Source organism: Gracilinanus agilis, chromosome 1 (genome assembly GCF_016433145.1).
Source record: "Gracilinanus agilis isolate LMUSP501 chromosome 1, AgileGrace, whole genome shotgun sequence".
Classification (NCBI taxonomy): domain Eukaryota; kingdom Metazoa; phylum Chordata; class Mammalia; order Didelphimorphia; family Didelphidae; genus Gracilinanus; species Gracilinanus agilis.
This window is the reverse complement of record NC_058130.1, coordinates 547,848,779-547,866,356: the sequence shown is the minus strand read 5'-3', so window position 1 is coordinate 547,866,356 and position 17,578 is coordinate 547,848,779. Positions and strand designations below refer to the sequence as shown.

The following is a 17,578-nucleotide window of genomic DNA, read 5'->3' as shown; positions in this document are numbered from 1 at the left end:
TAAATTTGTATTTTGAAAGCATTTAGGCTAGAGTAAAATTTCTCAGTTTGTGCCCACTTCCTCTTGTAAATGCTGACATAACTGACTTATCTAACTTTAATTTAAAAATAAACACCTTACTTTCTGTCTTAGAGTCAATATTAAGTTTCAATTCTAAGGCAACAGAGAGGTAAGGCCTAGGCAATTGGAGTTAAGTAACTTGCCCAGGGTCACATAGCTAGGAAGTGTCTGAGGCCAGATTTGAATCCAGGTCCTCCCAACTCCATGCCTATCATTCTATCCACTCTGCTAGCTAGCTGCCCCTGATAACTAACTTATTTTAAAGATTTGCTTAGCTCTTAAATGGCAGATAACTCACAGTGATGCTAGGTCTGGAGTCAAGAAAACCCAAGTTCAAATATTGCCTCAGACACTTAGCTGTGTGACCCTGGACAAATAACTAGGCAAGTATCTGCTCCATTTTCCTCATCTGTAAAATGAGGATAATAGTAGCCCCTACCTCTTAGGGGTTGGTGTGAGAATCAAATGAGGTAATATTTGTAAAGCAGTTTGCAAACCATAAAGTGCTACTAAGTAGTACCTGTTGCTATCTTTTCTCACGGAATATAATGAAGCTTGGCATTCTATTATTCTACCATGACATTATTCAATAAATTTTTCATTGAAAATTTTTAAGATCAATTCAGAAACCTCTAAAACAGCCTTTCAGAAATGCAGATATGTAGAAACTCCTGGGAAAGTATATTTTTTCAATTTAGACTTGTGCTTCCTTCACAAGCTAAGAAAGCTGAAGTGAAAGTATTTTGGTATTTACAAGAATCCTGCAGTCTAGAAAGTGGAACTGATGGTTGTTGCCTCTGGTGAGAGCTTTGTGGACATTGATGCTCTCCCCTTGGCCAGCCACTAAACAGATGTGGTCCTGGACCAAATTAGAATCCAAGGTGTTAAGAAAAATAGGATTGAGAGCAAACCAGGAAAAGCAAACATTTAAAGCTAAAATAAGAAAAAATGTATGCTCCACTGGGCAGAAGGGCAGGATGTTTCATAGAGCCTGGAAGACCTGTATTCAAATATTGCTTCTGATGGAAAAGTTGGGCAAATCACTTAATCTTTTGGGACCCAGGCAACTATCCAAGACTAACTACAAATGAATTGCCATTCTGCTTTGGTGGAGGGCATTTCTATAATGGGAGTTGCCCCCCTGAGGAAATCACTCATCTGGACTTCACAAAAAACATATAAAAACATATATATCTTTATGGTTATCTGGATAGAGTCTATAATATGGATGAGTTATGGTTATTACACCAATACCTTAAAATTTTTTCTGGGTACATATACAGATGCATACACATATGTTTATGTATATATTTGTACATGTATTTGCATGTATATATTTATACTTGCAACTATACATGCATGTTTATAATAAATAGGAATAATTCAAAAGAGAAAAAGATAAGTATAACCTTTATATGATAAATATAATGAAAATATATTTTTAAATTTAAATCAGTGACCACAGTGGAAAGGATTCTGGTTTGGGAATTACAAGACCTGAATTCAAATCTGAAGTAAGTGGTTGGATAATCTTGGGCAAATCAGTTCAACTATCTGGGCCTCAGTTGACTTATCTGTAAAATGAAAGGGCTGGAGTGGATGATACTTGACAACTATAAATCTACAATCCAATGATCCTATGAACCCATGCTAGATGCTGGTATTTCCCATCAATTTTTATTGTCCTCCTAATGTTTGAACTTAGGTATCTGGAACAAAGAGGTTCTGTATACCTTTTTGAATAGGTACTAAATATAATTCCTGGAGACTTACTTTTTTGTAGTCTTTGCCAGGAATATACTGTTGTCTGATGACACTTGGAAAGAAAGCTGTACTTATGATTCTAACAATTTTGCCACCATTGCTCAGCTGCTTTTTCAACCTGGAACTACCCCAAGTGACCTAAGCAAAGGCAATAATAGAGAATAGGTTAATTTTAGAATCACACAATCAGGATTTAGAGCAGGAAGGGACTCTAGAGAGCAACTGTTTCAACCCCATATCAGAAGTAAGAAAGGTCAAAAGACACATTCAAGATCACATAGATAATGGTAGAGCTGGGGCTAGGATCCAAGTTTTCTGCCCTCCCCAACCCCAGTCTAGGTTATTTATTTATTTATTTTATTTTTGTTTACTAGAAGGCTACTCCTTCAGTTTTTTAATGTTTCTAAAGAAGTAAAAAAGTTCTAGCTAATTTCATTTCTACTTAACAATTTCCCCTTATTATAGTCAATAAAAACTTGCTAATTCCCTACAATGTGGCAGACACTGTGCTAAGAGCTGGAGATAACAAAGAATGATAAAAGACAGTCCCTGCCCTTCAGGATCTCACTGTCTAAGGGGAGAGACTATTCAAAGAACTCTGTACAAATGAACTATAGACAGAATCAACTGGAGATAATCCACCGAGGAAAAGCAATAGCTTTAAGGGGGGGGTCAATAAAGGCTTCCTGGGGTAGGTTAGATGTTGGCTAGGACTTGAAAAGAGTCAGGGAAGTCAAGAGATGGAGATGAGGAGAGAACATTCCAGACATGCGGGATAGCCATCGTAAATTCCTGGAACTGAGAAATGGAGTGTCTTGTACAAGGAACAACTGGAAGAAAAACTACATAAATTTAATTTGTTTTGATCAATATTACTATTGTCTTTTCCCCCCTCATGTAGCTGTCCCACTTAAATCTGAGTTGGCTGTTGAAATTATGGAGAAGGGGGAAGTTCGGTTCTGGATGCAGGCTGAAAAGCTCTCAGGCAATGCCAAGGCCAATTACATATTTAATGACAAGGAAATTTTTGAAGGGCCGGTATGTATCATTCTTTTTTAGCCTCTTCTGATGTCATTAGAGCACAAAGTGATAGGGAAAGGTGTTTTCATTTTACCCTCAATTAATTCATACAAAATAATAGTTGGGATATTTCAAATTATGTACATGTGAAAAAGCTAGGGGAATACAACTTCCCCAATAAAAAGAAAAGACCAGTTTCTGGGAAACTCTTTTGGGAGCCTGGATCCCTACATAGATTAAAATAAGTAGTTTTTAAATATTAAGCAGAAACTTGTGAAAATTATGAAAAAAAAACTAGTTCCATTGTGAATGATGTAGTTATTCTCAGCAATACAATGATCCAAGGCCATCCCAGAGACTCATGATGAAAAATGCCATCTGCCTTTCAGGGAAAGAATGGCATCTGGATGCAGACCAAAACATACTATATTTTACTTTCTTTCTTCTTCTTTTTTTTTGTGTTTGAGGTCTCTTCCACAAAATGACTAATAGGGCAAAATGTTTTATATGATTGCACATATAAGATCTATATCAGATTGTTTACTGTCTCAGGGAGCAGTGCAGTGGGGAAGGGAGGGAAGGAGAAAGTTTGGAAAGGAGGGAGAGAATTTGGATCTTGACATTTTTTTTTAAAACCCTTACCTTCTGTCTTGGAGCCAATACATAGTATTGGCTCCAAGGCAGAAGAGTGGTAAGGGCTAGGCAATGGGGGTCAAGTGACTTGCCCAGGGTCACACAGCTGGAAAGTGTCTGAGGCCAGATTTGAACCCAGGATCTCCCGTCTCTAGGCCTGGCTCTCAATCCACTGAGCTACCCAGCTGCCCCCTGGAACTTGACATTTTGAAAAAAATGAATGTTAAAAAATTATTTTTACTGTGGGAGGAGAAACACAGAAGAAAAACAACTGCTTGAACACATGGGCTGATGGGGATATTATTGGGGATAAAGACACTAAATGATAACTCTAGTCCAGCTATCAATAATATGGAATTAGGTCTTGATCAATGATACATGTAAAACCCAGTGGAATTGTGAGTCGGCTAAGGGGGGTTAGGGGGGTTTGGGGGAGAGGGAAAGAACATGAAACATATAACTATGGGATAATATTCAAAATAAAAAAATTTAAATTATTTTTACATATAATTGGGGGAAAATAAAATCTTATTTAAAAATAAAGAAAAACTAGCTTCAGCGACTTTTGCACATCCTAAGATGTCATTTTATGAACATGGACTTATGGCATCCACATTTAAGTTTTCTTCACCAATAGCTATTCTAATAGTAATAGTAGGTGTTGTCTTATAAGAACTATCATTCTGGTGACTCATTATTATCCATACTGGCTCCAGAGTGAACCTGGGAGATTGAGGAAGGATTGGGGATTTTTATTTTGCTGCCCCTATCTTACCTCCACTATTCTTTCGGGCATTTAGGTTTACTATCACACAACCTAGTTTTAGGGATACAGAAAGAGTGCAGAAAGTTGGCCAGTTTCCATTATTGCCAATAGCCTTTTCCAATTCAACTACCACCTTGGGGGTTGAAGTATACATGTGATGATGACTTCAAGCTATGACAGTTTGGGACTAGCCAAGGACTAGATGGCAAAAATGAGGTGTTTTTTTTTTAAAAAAATAAGAGAGTAAAAGTGATGGAGAGGGGAAGAAAGGGTGCAGCAAAGAAAACACATGTGGCTTTGACTCTAAAACATACAATTCACAGGTTGGAGAAAGTTAGAAAATTACCGTGTGGTACATGCATTTAGTGTTTTATGTTAATTGGCTTTGTTTATTGAAATTAGCTTTAAGCCCATCCCAAATTTGTGGATATTTTCATTTAAATGTGATTGTACAAGGGAATATCCTTAAGAATAATTTGTCACCTCAATTACATAATTTCTTTTTTAAAAGTCTCCTGAGGGGGCAGCTGGGTATCTCAGTGGATTGAGAGTCAGGCCTAGAGATGAGAGGTCCTGGGTTCAAATCCGGCCTCAGACACTTCCCAGCTGTGTGACCCTGGGCAACTCACTTGACCCCCCTTACCACTCTTCCACCTAGGAGCCAATACACAGTTAAGGGTTTAAAAAAATAAAAATTAAATTAAAAAAAGTCTCCTGATATGATAAAGGCTCATTAAAAATAATTAAAAATCTACTTTGGGGGCCTCCATTTCTTGCCAGTGTGGGTGTTCTTTCTTTCTCGGTACAGATAGTCATCTCTCTGTACCTATTATCTTGTATGATTCTTATCCGTGTTCTTTCATAAATCCTTCAGAAACAATTGATTGATTCAATGTGCCAAAGGCCTTCCTCAGTTCTTTCTACAGACTACTTATTGCTTGGCTTTCACTCTTCAGACCAATGGAGTTAGAATTCATGATGACTCAAACAGGAAATGGGCTAGATTTTACCTTTATGCTATTTTTCATAAAAGGATTTCCTAAGCAAATCAATAGAGTAAATATCTGATATACTAATGAGTAAGAGAGCAAACTATTTTCAAGCACTATCACTGAGATAATTTTGCTAGCATGTTCTTCAATAACATGATCAAAGTCCAGAAACTATTATGCAAACAAATCCTGACACTATGTGCTATGAACTAGATATATACTAAGTACAAATCATGTTTATCTATTATTGTCTGAGTACAGCTTGTTCCCTTCACTGCATATACTTGAAAGTAATAAAGTTGTATTCTGGACATTCCAATACTTCATTAATTTACTGTGTCATCATTTTTTTTGAACCCTTACCTTTCATCTTAGAATCAATAATGTATATTGGTTCCAAGGCAGAAGAGTGGTAAGGGCTAGGGAATGAAGGTTAAATGACTTACCCAAGGACATACAGCTAGGAGGTATCTTAGACCAGATTTGAACCCAGGAATCAGCTTTCAATCCACCAACCCACTAGCTGCACCTCCTCCAATGTGGCCCTTCCTAACCAATTCATCTGAATTGGTGAAGGTTTATTATATTCCCCATAATCTATTCCATTTTCTTAGATTCGTGCTTGGAAGAATATTACCTGAAAAAAGTTCTAAAGAAATCTAAAATTGCTAATCTATTTCAATCAAGTTCCCCTCCTTCTCACCCTTGCCATTTTAGGGTTACTATTTCTTTCATTATATTGCCATTGCTAAAAAAAAATCTTTTTTTACCCTCTCTGCTTTTCAATATGTGCTAAAGAAATATAAGATGCGCATGGACCGAAACACAGGAATAGTTGAAATGATTATGGAGAAGCTTCAGGATGAAGATGAGGGAACATATACCTTCCAAATACAAGATGGGAAAGCAACCAACCAGTCTACTCTTGTTCTCATAGGCGATGGTAAGAATTTCTCCATATCTTTCTTTGCCCTCAGGTTTTCCACAATACAAAGGCAACCAATCATATATCACTGGAAGTAATGGGGATAAAATTCTTTGTTCTAAGACAGTGATTCCCAAAGTGGGCGCCACTGCCCCCTGGTGGGTGCTACAGCAATCTAGGGAGGTGGTGATGGCCACAGGTGCGTTTATCTTTCCTATTAATTGCTATTAAAATAAAAAAATTAATTTCCAGGGGGCTAAGTAATATTTTTTCTGGAAAGGGGGCGGTTGGCCAAAAAAGTTTGGGAACCACTGCTCTAAGAGATGGCTTTCTGGACAGAGGAGAGAGAGGAATACAGGGGAAACTTGGGAAAAATATATATCAGTAAAAATTAATTTAAAACAGTAATGGAGATGATTTCTCAGATATATATATATATATATATATGGAGAGAGAGAGAAAATATATACATTCATGCTTTCCATAGGAATCCAAGGCAGATAGGACTCTAAAGAGGTCATTAAATCCATAGTTCTGTCTCTAGGCAAGACTGAACTTAAAAGTATCACAATGAAAATAGTAGTTTATTTCTAAAATTAACAGAGGACACTGTTATACAACCTCGTGTGGTAAAAGAGATAAAGTGTTTTCCAACCAAACTTTGACATTTCCACCATGTTATGACTGATGTTTATTGCAAACAAACTAAATGGAGAGAATTTAAAATTCTCTACATACTGATGTATCTGCCTCAAAAGGGTATGGGTTCTCCCTTTCTTGGAATTTTTCAGACAGAGGCTGAATGGACCACCATTCATCACATTTATTATAGTGCTGATTTTTTTTTCATGTAAGAGTTGGACTGGGTAGCCACTAAAGTTGATTCCAACCCTTGAATTCTGTGATTCTGTGATATACCTCAATCTTTCAAAGGATCTACAATTACATTGGCATGCTCATGTCCCCAAGGTTAATCATAGCCATTCATAATCTGAATGTCTAATATCTTGTTGTAGCCAGAAAAATTCATCACTTGATGGCCATTCTTCTGGTAATGAGCCTCTTTTCATTTAACCAAGTTACTAAACAGACCATGGAAGCCTTACTACATCGATAGGAACTGCCCAAGTTTGTATCGAGCTAGTTTGGGTCTGAGAACCCAAGGCATTGTGGAGGCCATGTTGATATCAATGTAACGTGTAACATATATACATTTATAATAATTGCATCTAAATAGTGATAATCTAGTTAATGTAGGCAGGCACGAAAAAAGACAATCTTTGGAATGGAACATTTATGATAAACAAGGAAAGGAGGGGACTTTATTTTTTTTTAACACTTCCCTTCCATTTTATACTCAATATTGTGTACTGGTTCTAAAGCAGAAGAACTCTAAGGGCTAGACAATGGGAGTTAAGTGACTTGCCCAAGGTCACAAAGCTAGAAAGTATCTGAGGCCACATTTGAACTCAGGACCTCCCTTCTCTAGGTCTGGCTCTCAATCCACTGACCCATCTAATTGTCCCCAAGGAGGAAACAAATTAATGGCATTCTCTACATCTTGTTTGCTCAATTTTATCTAAAATATTCTTTATATTTTGTTCCTAGTCTATAAAAACCTTCAGAAAGAAGCTGAATTCCAGAGGCAAGAATGGATCAGGAAACAAGGTAAAAGTAGAGTAGTAAAAGAAGTCTATCTCTTTGAATTCTAAGTAGATGTGGACATAAATTACTTTTAGAACAAATAAAGTACAAACCATTTTTATGCAAGTAGTGTGAAATAAATATTATAATCCAGGACACATTTGAAAAAATCTATTTGTAATATTTCTGGATGAAAAATAGAAATTTTCTAATTTTAATTCAAAATTAAGACACCTTAAGAAGAAAATGAAATTAGTTTTGCTCTTGTGATGACTTTGTTATGGCTGACATAATTTTTATAGGTCCACATTTTGCTGAGTATCTCAGCTGGGAAGTAACTGGTGAATGCAATGTGCTGTTGAAATGTAAGGTAAGAAACATCTGAATTTTTACACAAGATACAGAGGAAACAAATATAAAGACAGACAGGAGATGAAAAAATGAATCAATATTTCACTTTTTCAGTGTATATATATATATATACTGTTGAATAACATTTAATCTCTTAGGCAATATCAAAATATTTCACATACAATCCCATAAAGCTGTCAAGAAAAAAAACACTAGTTATTTCCCCAAATTTTCATTATACCTGGGTTCATCACTTTCAGTCCCTGGGGGTCTCATATCATCCTTGTTTTAGGCTATGTCCATAGGCTTAGTGGCAGAACTATTCTGGAATTGTCTCTGCTACACTTTGCAGTTAAACATATCACTTGTGGTCTGCTTACATAATGATGACCTTCTATACCTCTGAGAGTTTGCTAGTCATGCCGCTGAGACAGGAGGGATGGCTCTAGAACAGCTGAGCTGATGTGCCTACACACTGATAGTGAACAGTTTTGCAATTATGCTGCTGAGTATTGTTGCTTTGGTAGGTAGGTACAATAGCTAACCTATTGTCAAAAAATAATAACATTCCCTATTGTCCTATAAAAATAAATGGATCTGGGAGGCAGCTGGGTAGCTCAGTGGATTGAGAGCCAGGCCCAGGGATGGGAGATCCGGAGTTCAGATCTGGCCTCAGGCACTTCCTAGCTGTGTGACCCTGGGCAAGTCACTTAACCCCCATTGTCTAGCCTTTACCACTCTTCTGCCTTAGAACCAATACCCAATATTGATTCTAAAATGGAAGGTAAGGGTTTGTTTAAAAAATGGATCTGCAGATCAATAAGACATAGTCTTTAAACATGTTCCACCAAATATTCATTTAGCATTTACTCCATGCAAACTTTTGTGCTAAGAGGAAGGAAGGGGGAGATGTCCCCTAATTTCACAGAGACCACAATGGTGACAAGCTATGACATACACGAATGGTATTTTGCACCATAGTTAGTAGACCCAAGTTCATCCAAAGTTACAAAACTATTAATCAATCAAAATTTATTAAGTAAATGTGCCAGTCACCTAAGTCCTAAGTGATACAAAAAGAAGCAAAAGACAAGCAATTATCTGATGTCATAGCGACTGGCATAGATTTATTTGAGATTAGTTGTCACTTGAAGTAGTTACTTTATCAAGATGTAAGTGTATCATCGCATGTAAACATATTTATAATCTCAGAGAATTTATGTGTCAGAAATCATCAGTCTAATTTTTGTCACAGACAGAAAGGTCAGCAAATGAATGGATATGTGGGTATCATCATCATCACTGCAATACCTTTTGCCTAGAAGGAATATTTCCAGTTTGGAATTGGTTTTAGTGTGTTACATATACATATGTTTGAATATGCAAAAAGAAGGAACTGTTAGAGGACTTATGTAGAAATCCATAGTATAGAAATGTTAAGCAAGCCCACAGTCTTCTATGAGTCCAAGCAAATGAAGCAGCTTCGTATTCTTATGGGGAAAACCAGGGAAGTTAATAAGAGTATAAAAGAGGCTAAACCACATTTTTATGAGGAGGGTTCCTAGAAAGTTTGGGGTGAAGTTAGAGGATAGCAGACATGGTTGCCAACATACCCAAATATGGGTCAGTGTAGTTAATGTCAGAGTCCTAATCTATCCAGGACAGTAAAATGTGTTTCGTAAGAATTACATTCATTTTAAAAGCAGTTAAGTGATTGTGGTTTCTTCTAGGTGACTAATATTTTTAAACAGATGTTCTATTGTTATCTTTTGTTTTTATATCACTTAGACTTTCCATAGTGTCCCTCCCACTCCCCCTCCCAGAGAGATTTTTTAAAAGAAAGGGAAAAAATCAGAAAAATAATCAATATATTAGAAAATTGGATGTTATATATGCAGTTTTCCAGACCTGTAGATCCCCCCATTCTCTCCCCATCACCACCACACACCTTTGTAAAGGAATGAGAGGAGGTAAGTCTTTGAGGTCTTTGAAGTCAAACTCTTTTTCAACATTCATTGATTTTGTTTTTTGTAGTTTTTTTGTTATCATTTACTTTCTTATAGTCATTGCAGATATTTTTTTCTTGAGTTCCCTTTACTTCACTTTTTACATGTAAATGTTACCATATGGCTCTGTCTTCTTCATGTTAGTCATTTCTTGCCATAGAATACTACTCCATTACATTCATACTCCAATTTGGTTAACTAATTCACAAACATCTACTTTATTTATAGTTCTTTGCTACCACAAAGACTTCTGCTATAAGTATTTCATTGACTATGAGATTTTCCTTTTTGTCAATATACTAGGGGTATATACCTAGCAGAGGAATCTCTGGGTAAGAGAATATGACAGTCTTAGCCACATAATTTATTTGTATTCATCAAACTGCTTTCCAGAATGGTTATACTCATTTGCAGCATACTGACCATGCATTATTGTGCCTATCCGTCCACAGCCCCTCCAACATTGACTATTTCCATCTTTTGTCATCTTTCCTAGGTGGCCAATATTAAGAAGGAAACACATATTGTATGGTACAAAGATGAGAGGGAGATAACAGTGGATGAAAAGCATGACTTTAAAGATGGTATATGTACTCTGCTTATAACGGAGGTAGGTAATTCTCACAGATATACAGTTTAGCCTGTTGACTATAGTTGATAAAGAAATACTAATTCCCTCAGAGCAGGCTCTCTTCCCCATCACAAAGCTAAATGGAAGAGGTATGGCTAGACAGTAGTTACTCTGAAAACTGATTTAGAAAACAGCAAACTTAGTATCAGCCAACAATGTAACACAGCAGTAAAATAATCTAGTATGATTTTAGGTTGCATTAAGAGAGATGTGTATTCAAATAGGAAGATACTCTGTACTCTGCCTTCTACTTAGACCACATCTGGCCTATTGTGTTCATTTCTGGGCACCACTTTTAACATCTTTTAAGGATTAGTAAATGAATAGATATTTACTAAGTGTCTATTATTTGCTAGACACTGCCCTATGAATATAAAAAGGAAAAAAAGACAGTTCCTGCCCTCAAAGAACTCACAATCTAATAGATATAGATAAAGAACACTCAGAGGGGGTCAACTAGTATGTGAAAGACCCTCCAGGTTATCCAAGAAATGGTAGAATCCACTGGAGATATTTAGCCTAGAAAAGAAACATAAAGTCTGAAGAGTTTTCAGGTAGAAGAGGGATTAGACGACTTGCTTGCTGCCTTCAGCTTAGGAGGATGATCAACAGTCAAAAGCTAAAAAGAGGTTGAAGAGAATGAAGACTGAGAAAAGGACATTGGTTTGGCAACTAAGATCATTGGTAATTTTGGAGAAAACAGTTTTGATGGAATAACAGAGTCAGAAACTAGATCATAAGGGATTAAGAAGAGAGAGTGAAAGGAGAAAAAGTGGAGGCATCTATTGTAGATAATCTTTTTATGGAATTTAGACACAAAGGGCAGACGACAGAATAATAGTGAGGACTGAAGAATCAAATAAGGATTTATTTCAAGATGAGGGAGACACAGACATGTTTGTAAGCAGTAGAGAAGGAGTCAGAAGATAGGGAGAGACTGAAAATGAGTGATGGAGTGGGGATGACAATATGGCATAGGGCAGTGATTCCCAAAGTGGGCACCACCACCCCCTGGTGGGTGCTACAGCGATCCAGGGGGGTAGTGGTGATGGCCACAAGTGCATTTATCTTTCCTATTAGTTGCTATTAAAATTTTTTTTTTAAATTAGTTTCCAGGGGGCTAAGTAATATTTTTTCTGGAAAGGGGGCAGTAGGCCAAAAAAAGTTTGGGAAGCACTGGTATAGGGAGATGGAAAGGAATTGGATCACTTGATTGGAGAGAGGAGGTAACTTTGATAAATAAGACCACTTCATCATGGGAGTCAGGGGTAAAGGAGGAGATTGTGGCAAAAGGCAAATGAGTGATATGATAGGAGGAAGACAGGACAAGAGTTCATAGTAAATTTCTTCTGTAAAATATGAGGGAATGGGATTGCTTGAGAGGTGTTAACCTAGGCAATGAGTAAGGCTACTTCATGTGAAATAGGGGTAAAGAAGGAGAAAGTATCAAAAGGCATCCGAGTTAAAAGACATGAGAAGGAGGTAAGAAGAGAGAGCTTATGGCAAAGGGACTCAATTTTTATGTAAAATATGAAATAAGGTTCTCTACTGAGGGAATAGAGAGGAGGAGAAGCTATATAATTGTTGAGGAGAAATGAAAAGAAAATGCTGCTATATCCACAGCGGTGGGGAAATAAGGCAGGTATAGAGGGATTGCCTAGTGGCTTTGAGGGCCCGGTTGAGATTGGTAACAAATTTGTAGTGGATTTAGTCAGAATGGTTACATGATTTTCTCTATCTTCTTTCAGAAGTTGGTGTATAGGAATAATATTGGGGAATGATTCAAGGCTGACACTTGGGTGGGAGGAATTGGCAAAATGATAAGAATTGATATTCAAAAGAGAAGAACAGTAGAGAGTTGAATTGTTTCACCAAGGGGTCAAGATGAGGAAAAGAAGAAAGAGTGACTAATGCAGAGGAGATGCCTTGTGTACTCTATGAAAGAGTGAGAGAGGTGTGATGAGAGGCATGATTAGACTGTTGATTCTGTGTTTCTTTATTTGAACTTTGTCAGCTCATACCCTCCCCCCCGCCATACTATGAATCAAACTATTAAATATTATTTGTCAATCTACTTTCTGCTTAAAAAGCAATGCTTCTGAATGTCTTGAAATATGTTCTTTAATAAATGATTGTGTATAAGCTAAGGGCCTTAGACTTCACTGTTTAAAACATTTAAAGTATCACAAGGATGCCAAATCAAGATTGTTGGCTAGGTAAATTATAATAGGAAAGTTCAGCTGTGAAATTGTCCATCTATCCCTCAGATAAATTTCTTATTTAACTTATATTTATGCCAGATTTACATTGTCATAGGGCTTCAAAAATTCAACTGTCTTTTTCTACAATATGACAAATATGAAAATGTGTTTTGGATGATAGCACATATAAAACCATATCAAATTGCTTATTATCTAAGATATAGAGGAGGGGAGGGAGAGAATTAGGAACACAAAATGTTAGAAAATGAATGCTAAAAATTGTTTTTACATACAATGGGGAAAAATAAAATATTACTCAAGTTAAAAAATTTTTTTAAACCCAGCTTTTCTTTTTAAAGCTTCTCTCAAACCCCCACCACAACTATCATTCATTGAGATGTATATTTTTTCTTCCTCCTTTCCCTTTCCCACAGTTTTCCAAGAAAGATGCTGGTTTTTATGAAGTGATACTGAAAGATGACCGAGGAAAAGACAAGAGCAGACTAAAGCTTGTGGATGAAGGTCAGTGTTTCCTGTTAAGTATATTGATAAATAGTCTGGATTTAGAGTATCAGAATGATGCTTGAAGTCACATGGCTCTCCATTCACAGATTTGTTTTGAATTAAAGTTCTAGCAGACAAGTTATTGTTTTATTTTACAGCCTCCCTAGAAATCAAAGATATAGTGATTGAGTCGTGTTTGTTCTCAGACACTATAGAAAGTTTAATAGACTAATTCCAATTATTATTTTTATCTTTTTTTTTAACCCTTACCTTCCATCTTAGAATCAATACTGTGTATTGGTTCTAAGGCAGAAGAGTGGTAAGAGTTAGGCAATGGGGGTCAAGTGATTTGCCCAGGGTCACATAGCCAGGAAGTGTCTGAGGTCAGATTTGAACCCAGGACCTCCCGTCTCTGGGTCTGGCCCTCAATCTACTGAGCCACCCAGCTGCCCCCTATTTTTTTTAAACCCTTAACTTCTGTAAATTCCTTGGTGGAAGAGTGGTAAGGGTGGGCAGTGGGGGTCAAGTGACTTGCCCAGGGTCACACAGCTGGGAAGTGTCTGAGGCCGGATTTGAACCTAGGACCTCCTGTCTCTAGGCCTGACTCTCAATCCACTGAGCTAACTACCCAGCTGCTCCCTATTTTTATCTTTTAAAGAATTTTCCCAGTACAAAAACTCCACAAACTGGCATTTACATAACAATATAAGATTTATGAAGAACCATTCCTAGGCAAACTCATTTAATCTTTCCAACAATCCTATAAGATAGATATTACAGGTAAGATTGTAATTATTTTATCACTGAGTAACTGAGGCTCAGAGTGGTGGGATTTAAACCCAAATATTCGTGTCCTGACTCAATGCCATGTATACTCTACCACTATTTTCTTTCTCTCTCTCCCCTCTTTTCCCTCTCTCTCTCTATATACATATATGTGTGTGTGTATACATATATATGATTATATATGAAATTCCAAGCTATATAGCTATTGCCTAAATAAGCAGCAAGCCCACCCAAATGCAACCCTGCTTCTCCAAGGTTCTTAGGGAGAAGGATATCATGGGTGACTATTAGTCACGTATAAAGTACTGTGGTATGATAGCACTGGACCTATAGTCATGAGACTCCTTGGTCCAAGTCTACTTTTACAACTATGGAAAGTTCAGTTAACCTCATAATGCCTTAGTTTCTTCATGTATAAAATGGGAATACTTGCTACATTTATCTGGCTGGAATTTTATGAGGATGAAATGAGATAATTTGTATACTTTGTAATTCTTAAATTACTATCAGCAATTATTAAACAAAATTATAATTATTAAGCTAATACCCAATGCTTTGATTTCTTCCTACACCAGACCTTGTAAGAGAATTTCTACAAGTAATTGGTTTAATCTTATCTTTTATCTTTTGGGTGGATATGGCATGAGATACTGGAATGGTCAAGGAGTCAGAAATTGAATCCTGGGCCTGACATTTACTACCTATGCTGCCTTGGGCAAATCATTTAAACTTTGTTCACCTCAGTTTCCTTATCTGTAAAATGAGGTAATTAGACCTCCAGATTTACATCTTTTATTCTTTCAGACAAGCAGGGACATTTGAAGCTAAATTTTTATGTTTAATACAAACCTCAGTTTCTCCTTCTGTTGAATCTTGGTTTCTACATCTGTTTTCCCAGCTTTTAAAGACCTGATGACTGAAGTCTGCAAGACAATTGGTAAGCTTTCATTTTTGCAAAAGCTGCATGAGTCACTCACTGTTTTATTTTGTGGAAGAACTTAAAAGTGCATGAAATAACCTGCCATCTTCTTTCAGCTTTGTCTGCCACAGAACTGAAAATCCAGAGCACAGCAGAGGGTATCAGACTATACTCTTTTGTTACTTATTACCTGGATGATCTGAAAGTGAGCTGGTCCCACAAGTAAGTAAATGGAAACCTGCTGTCTATTAGGGAACTTCCTTCTCTTTACTAGAGAAAAGAAAAAATCCCAACATTCTTCTTGGAAATAAAGATTTCTTTCAGCATTTATGGCCCCAGATTGTGACATAAAAGGTTAGAAGTCAGAAGCAATGAATTTGTGGCAGGCTATTCTCTTAGGAAGACTATTCTTTAGGGAGTGGATCGAGTGGACTAGATCCCAAGGCAGTTAATAGTCAAGGCTGGATTTGAACACAGATCATCCAATTCTGTCTGAACTTCAAACATAGAAACAAATTATTGAAAAATGAAGGAGTATATGATTAACAATGTCACAAATCAATATTCTTGAATAGGCCCTAGACCTCTCAAGAAATGAACAAATGGTCATATTCTTCAAGGAAACTATAGGCTATTGAGGTGTCCTGTGACTACACTATCATACTAATGAGCATTGTAGACCCTGAAGCCCAGATCTCAGGAAGGTGTTTAAAGATTAGGGAATAAATTTGGGCTGATTCAAGTTTGAAGACACTTATTCTAGTTCTAGCCTAGCCTCCTGGTGATTACTATTATTAAAATAAATTATCATGAAAACTTAATTTTTTACTTTAAAACCTTTCCCATTATTACTAGTTAATGATTTAATAATGAATATTAATAAATTAAAGTACTAATATTTGCTCCAGTTTTCCCACCACAAAGTTGTTAATTTAGTTAACATTTCCAGGGATCTATAATTATGCGAACAAGCAATATTCCAGCACAGAATGCTCCGTTTCTTGCCTTTGTTCTGACTTTTTCTCTTAGGCTATATTTTTGGTAGTAACTATAAGCTAAAATGGATAAAATTAGGTCACTGAGTTTCTAGGAAGCTTATCTGTGGCATCTAGGACATTCCACTGAACAAAACTGAAGGAAGTGGTGAGAAGCAAAGAAAAGTCAGTTGGATAAACTATTGAACTGATAGCTTTATGTTCCTTCACAATAATTACCAACTGAACAAGAAAGATGGAGAAGAGTGAATGTTGTTTGAAAAAGGAGGTGAATCACAGACTCTCCAAGTTGGGCAGAAGAGGCCAACTAGTTCAACTCATATCTAAACAATATACCCAGCCAGGGGCCATCAAGCCTTTGCTCTTAGTTGGAGATATCTACTGTGAGGGAATCCACAGAGCCCTGTGACAATTCAGGGTATTAAAGAGCAGTTTTAATTGTTAAGAAGGTTTTTTGGTTTTTTGTTTCATCTTGGGTTTTTTACGTCAAACCTAAAATTTCTTCTTTGCAGCACACTCTTCCTGGTTCTGGTCTATGGGGCCAAATAAAATAAATTTAATCCCATATGAAAGAATTTTTAAAACTTTTCTCCAGGCTAAGCATGCCCATTTCCTTTACCTGTTCTTCAAAGGGCATGATCTCAAAGCACTACACCATTCTTGTTGCCCTCTGCTGGATATTATGCACATTAATTGTCTTCCCTAAATGTCCTTAATGTCCTTTCTAAAATGTGCCACCCAGAAATGAATGGGTGCCATAATATAATAGATATGGTTTGGCCAGGGATAGAGGAGAGAAAGCTATCAACTCATTCTGGGCTCTGTGCTTGTCTAAATGTAGCCTAAGATTGTGTTAGCTCTCTTGGCTGCCACTACTGACTCATTAATTAAATTCATTAAAAACCTACATATGCACTACTGCTTATCATGTCTCTCCCATTCTGTTCTTGTGAAATAGATTTTTTTGAACCCACATATTGCACTTTACATCGACCTCTATTAAATTTTATATTATTAGTTAGATTTGACTCAATGTTCTAGACCAGGGGTTGGCAACATATGGCTCTTTCTGCAGGAGCCATAAAGTCAATTTTTTTTCAGGCGCTGTTACAGGAGCGCACTGTGAGCACTGTACAGCTCTCACGAAATTACATTTTTAAAAAATGTGGCGTTTATGGCTCTCACGGCCAAAAAGGTTGCCGACCCCTGCTATAGACTATCAAGATACTTTAGAATAATGAACTCTGTCGGGATATTAGCTATCTCTTTTAGCTTTGTGCACTTTGAAGTTTTGATAAATATGTCCTCTATCTACTTATTTCTTCATAGGTCATTGATAAATATGTTAAACAGCACTGGCCAAACACAGATCCCTGGGATA

At 36.8% G+C, this 17,578-nt stretch overlaps 1 protein-coding gene across 1 annotated transcript in view; it reads left to right on the top strand.

Annotated features, from left to right (window-relative positions):
• MYOM1 (myomesin 1) overlaps nucleotides 1–17,578 on the top strand; it is a 139,637-nt gene that overhangs the window by 110,760 nt on the left and 11,299 nt on the right. Inside the window, exons 21-28 of the mRNA XM_044683066.1 lie at nucleotides 2,726–2,862; nucleotides 6,034–6,178; nucleotides 7,769–7,828; nucleotides 8,107–8,174; nucleotides 10,658–10,771; nucleotides 13,428–13,515; nucleotides 15,182–15,220; nucleotides 15,319–15,424. Coding sequence (XP_044539001.1) covers nucleotides 2,726–2,862; nucleotides 6,034–6,178; nucleotides 7,769–7,828; nucleotides 8,107–8,174; nucleotides 10,658–10,771; nucleotides 13,428–13,515; nucleotides 15,182–15,220; nucleotides 15,319–15,424 — 757 coding nt within the window. The remainder of the gene's footprint in view (nucleotides 1–2,725; nucleotides 2,863–6,033; nucleotides 6,179–7,768; nucleotides 7,829–8,106; nucleotides 8,175–10,657; nucleotides 10,772–13,427; nucleotides 13,516–15,181; nucleotides 15,221–15,318; nucleotides 15,425–17,578) is intronic.